This window comes from Atta cephalotes (assembly GCF_000143395.1).
Source record: "Atta cephalotes unplaced genomic scaffold scaffold00018, whole genome shotgun sequence".
Lineage (NCBI taxonomy): Eukaryota > Metazoa > Arthropoda > Insecta > Hymenoptera > Formicidae > Atta > Atta cephalotes.
The window spans coordinates 4,966,360-4,970,596 of record NW_012130082.1 but is presented as its reverse complement, the minus strand read 5'-3'; the positions used below and the strand labels follow the sequence as shown (position 1 = coordinate 4,970,596).

General features: G+C 36.9%; 1 protein-coding gene across 1 annotated transcript in view; it reads left to right on the top strand.

Moving 5' to 3' along the window:
* The first annotated feature begins 2,084 nt into the window (after nucleotides 1-2,084).
* Nucleotides 2,085-4,237, top strand: part of LOC105618833 (protein Wnt-5b-like) — an 8,691-nt gene continuing 6,538 nt past the window's right edge. The window contains exon 1 of the mRNA XM_012200368.1: nucleotides 2,085-2,170. Within this exon, the coding sequence (XP_012055758.1) occupies nucleotides 2,085-2,170 (86 nt within the window). The remainder of the gene's footprint in view (nucleotides 2,171-4,237) is intronic.

Genomic DNA, 4,237 nt, shown 5'->3' with positions numbered 1-4,237 from the left:
GGACGGTTAGTTAGTACCGACCCGACCCGGCCGTTACTTAGTGGTAGGAAGGACGTACGTACGTCCGTCCGTCCGTCCGAACGAACGACGTAGGTAAGGAGCCGTCCTCTCTCTCTCCTCCTCTCTCTCTCTCTCTCTCTCTCTCTCTCTCTCCTTTCTCTCTCCTCACTACATGCACTTCCGTGCAGAAACGATCAGGAAATTGTGCGACACGTGCCGTGATGAGAGAAATTCTACAATTGATGTTTGAGACATTTTAAAGCGTTTGAAACATATCCCACACAACGCATTCTCTGAATGATATTCTCAGAACGTCCGTAGAATATCTCAGGAGATCCTCTGAACATTTCTTTAGAGAATTGTATGTGTGAGATACTGGATTAATGATTAAATCGGATTGACAAAGTCCGATACCGTTATGTTAAAAGGGTTTACTCGCGACGTTATTTACATAATGTGGCCGTAAGATGGTACTTGATGTTGACGAAAGCGGACGTAGGAGCGGCTTCACGCGAGTTTCGCTCGTGCACGTTTCGGCTACGTCACTGTCCCCCGTGGGTTCCAGCTTCGCCACGGATTGACCTCGGGACGGATGAAGGGATAATCGAGTCTCTCGAGGGACGATTATGGTACACCATTTCGATGTTACACCTTGCACGCATTCGTATAAATATGGCGTCGCTCTCACGTTACACAAACTGTTGATATCAACGGGCGTTGAGTTACGATTCGCAGAGTTTATCAGTTGGTCTCATGCCACGTTGTCGCACTTTCGGCTGAACACACGTTCGATCTGGACATCAAGAAGGATTGCACGGTCTGCTCGAAAATGCGAGCTCTGTTCGAGATATTTTTGTATACATTACTGAGTCTGGACAGAATCAAATACGACCACGAAATATCTATTCTTATTCGCGTAATTCTAAATAATGAAATGTATCGTTAATGTAAATCGTAATTATTCCGATTCTAAACTATTTATGATCATCTTACTGTAATGCTTCAAGTCTCGAGAACTAGTATGTCACAACAGATATCAGTCTTCCATAGTTGAGGAACAGACTTTCAAAACGCGTTTTGTCCAAAATTTCACTTTTTTAATTAGAGGTGTCGTAATGTTTAGTGTTGAAAGACTCATATTATAAGCTATTCTGAGATGTTCAGAAAGCATCATTTTTTCATCATTAATTTATATGCTGGAAAAACATAAACATTTCGAAGTTATATTTTTTTAATTACACAAAGAGAATTTTTTCTCAGAGTTTAAAATGAAAATATGGTAGAACAACATTGTATTTCGACTAATTTTAATGTAAATCTTTCTCATTCATTAGTAAAATTACAATAAAGTATAAAATAAGTTTGATTAATTTTACTGAAATGCAAGGTAAAAATCTTTAAAATATTGTATTGTACTACAACTATAGGATTATATATTTCAGGATAAATTAAAAAAAATAATTCTCTTCGTGTAGAGACAAACAAAATGCATTTATTGAACATTTTTAGCAATCGTTTAGCATTTTGTTTAATATTTCACATCCTACTGATTGATATATTATTATTTTCTGTAAAATGCGCAGGTTCCTTGTGTGCGTAATTTTTTTCTTTCTCATTTTTTGAAAATTACAAATTTTGGACAAAACGTATTTTGAAAGAGAGAATTTGCTCCTCAATTATATTACTCTGCGAACGATTGAGAAGAGAATTGTAATCACATTTTATTATGTTCTATCAAATCGAATTCTTAACAGGTATCACTATGTTTGAATGAATTTTAATTTCGCTAGCCTCTGAATGTGCGACACGCTGTTCCTCGCATTTCCAGGCTTCACTCTTAAAGCTCGGCGTTTAATTGAGACTCGATTTTTCCGCTAACGACCGCATGATGCATCGATCTGACCTTGATTTCACCGTTCCGCGGTCACCGCACCTTTTTCGTTCGGATAAGCACGATTCATGACCGACTGCGCCGGCGGTCTTCCTAATGAAGCGATTAATACGATGCCTCCACTCGCTGTGCGAATACTTGTAATACGAAATTGATGATTTCCTTCGATGCTTGCAGGGGGTAAAGGAGAAGGATGACGATGCGCGGCAATGGTCCACTCGTGATCTTGCGATCGCTGATGGTCGCCGCCGCCGCTACGACGGTACCAGGGACTTGGATGTAAGTATCTTTTAATATCAATATCTTTCGCGCGATGTGATGATTTTTTTCTTTTCTTGTTTTTCCAATCAGGCGATCGAAGGTATCAATTAGTTGCATGCGCGTATTTATAGTTAGACGGGATGCGATTTTTTTTTTCATTAGGCTCGTGTGACTCTTAAAATAAGCTGATATCGAAGGACAAGGGGTGGCCTACATATCGCCGATCGAAGGATGAACTAGCATCAGTGGGGTGCCGTTCTTACAGTGGAAGCTTCATTACCTCTGGACGTTGTTTCATTGAATTTTCGATGATCTAGTTGTCGTGATTTCCGATATTGGCTCGGATAATTTAAATTCTAGTGTATATGGACATGAAGTGTCGAGCGAATGAATAAATTTATTTAAGGCAAATTAAGTCACTGAATTGTTAAACGAGCAGTTTATTTTAAATGATTTATCCTTCTTTACATTCTTCGTTAAAGAGGAGATGACGAAAACGTTATTTTGTTCACATTGATCATATTATTGTCTTGAATTATATACGGAAACTGCGAAAAGTATCTAAAAATTAATTAGATACAGATTTAAAAATAATTTTGTTGAACTATCAAAATAATTATGTAGACTTAAACGTTGATGATAATGATACAAAAAAGTTTTAACATTTTATCAATTTGAATATCCTACATAATTATTTTCATAATTCAAACAAAATTATTTTCAGATCCGTGTCCAACTAAATTTTTATATACTTCAGCAAAATAGTTTTTTTCGTATAAGATGTATTTTTTTGGCTGTATTCCAAATTTACGTTACGTACACTATAGCAATGACAGTGGATTTTTAAGTACAGCCTTTGAAGTTTTAACCTACTGTATACTTTTATACTTAAAGTGAAATTAAAATGAAATAAAAATATATATATTTCAAATTATAGCAAAAACAAGAAATAAAATTTTAGTGTTCCAAGGCAAGCGACAAAGAAGAAACTTATATTTCCCATGAAATGAAAATATAATCGACTCGTGATTTCTCTTCGTCGAAAACGTTAATTGCACGATGATCGTCCGAAACGATAAGTAGATATGTCGCGAAGAGACGAATCGACACGATTTTTCACACGATTCCAGATTTATAGGTCTTTGTGCTCATGGCGCATCGTGGGAATCCGAGCGAGGTATCTGTGCCCCCAAAAACCTCTCTCTTTCGTGCACGAATGAAAGCTATACGTCCCCACATCGCTTATGTACTCCGCCCTGTTTGCCAGGAGTGTGTCTAATCTCTGAATTGCCATTCCGGCCCCTGTGTTCTACCCTGCGTGAGCATGACCAATCATCGAATGGTCCCGGACGCCCGCGCTCCTTTGTGTGCTGTCCGGATCGCCCCCAGACCTCCTTCGCGCCGAATTTACCTCTCGTACCCTATATCTCTCGCAAGGAAATCCTCGCTTAACCGTCTGCTTTTTTTCTTCGGAGTGCGTTTATAAGCCTCCCTTGAGGTTGCTGATCCCCTTGGTTTTCGAACACGCTCTTGTTCGGCTAATCTGTAACGAAAGAGCAAAAGTCAGAAATCATCGCATTTCCGACGTACAAACATTAATTCAATTTCCCTAATCATATATATATATAAATATAATTATAGAAATCAAAGCTTTAAACGGTCTAGTCAGATTTTAAATGCTTATATTATATACTATTTATTATAGATTTTAATATGTTATTCAATATTATTAAGATCGTTTCGAAGATGCGAATAAACATCAAAAATTTGTTAAATTGTTAGCCAATTTAACTCGTGATATTACTGCGGTAATTTAGTAAAGTTAGCGTTTTCAAGACTGAAAAATCATTTCGGCATGCGTTTCTGGGAACTACATACGTAATATATAAATTCACACAAGAATCATACAAGCATTTAAGAATCCAACTAGACTGTTTAAGACTTTGATTTCTATAGTTTGTGTTATCACACATATACGGTCCTATAATATATTATATATATATATATATATATATATATATATATATATATATATTGTAGTGTTGTCTACTACCGTAATTAAAGTTCCGTACGTTCCGTTAGTAC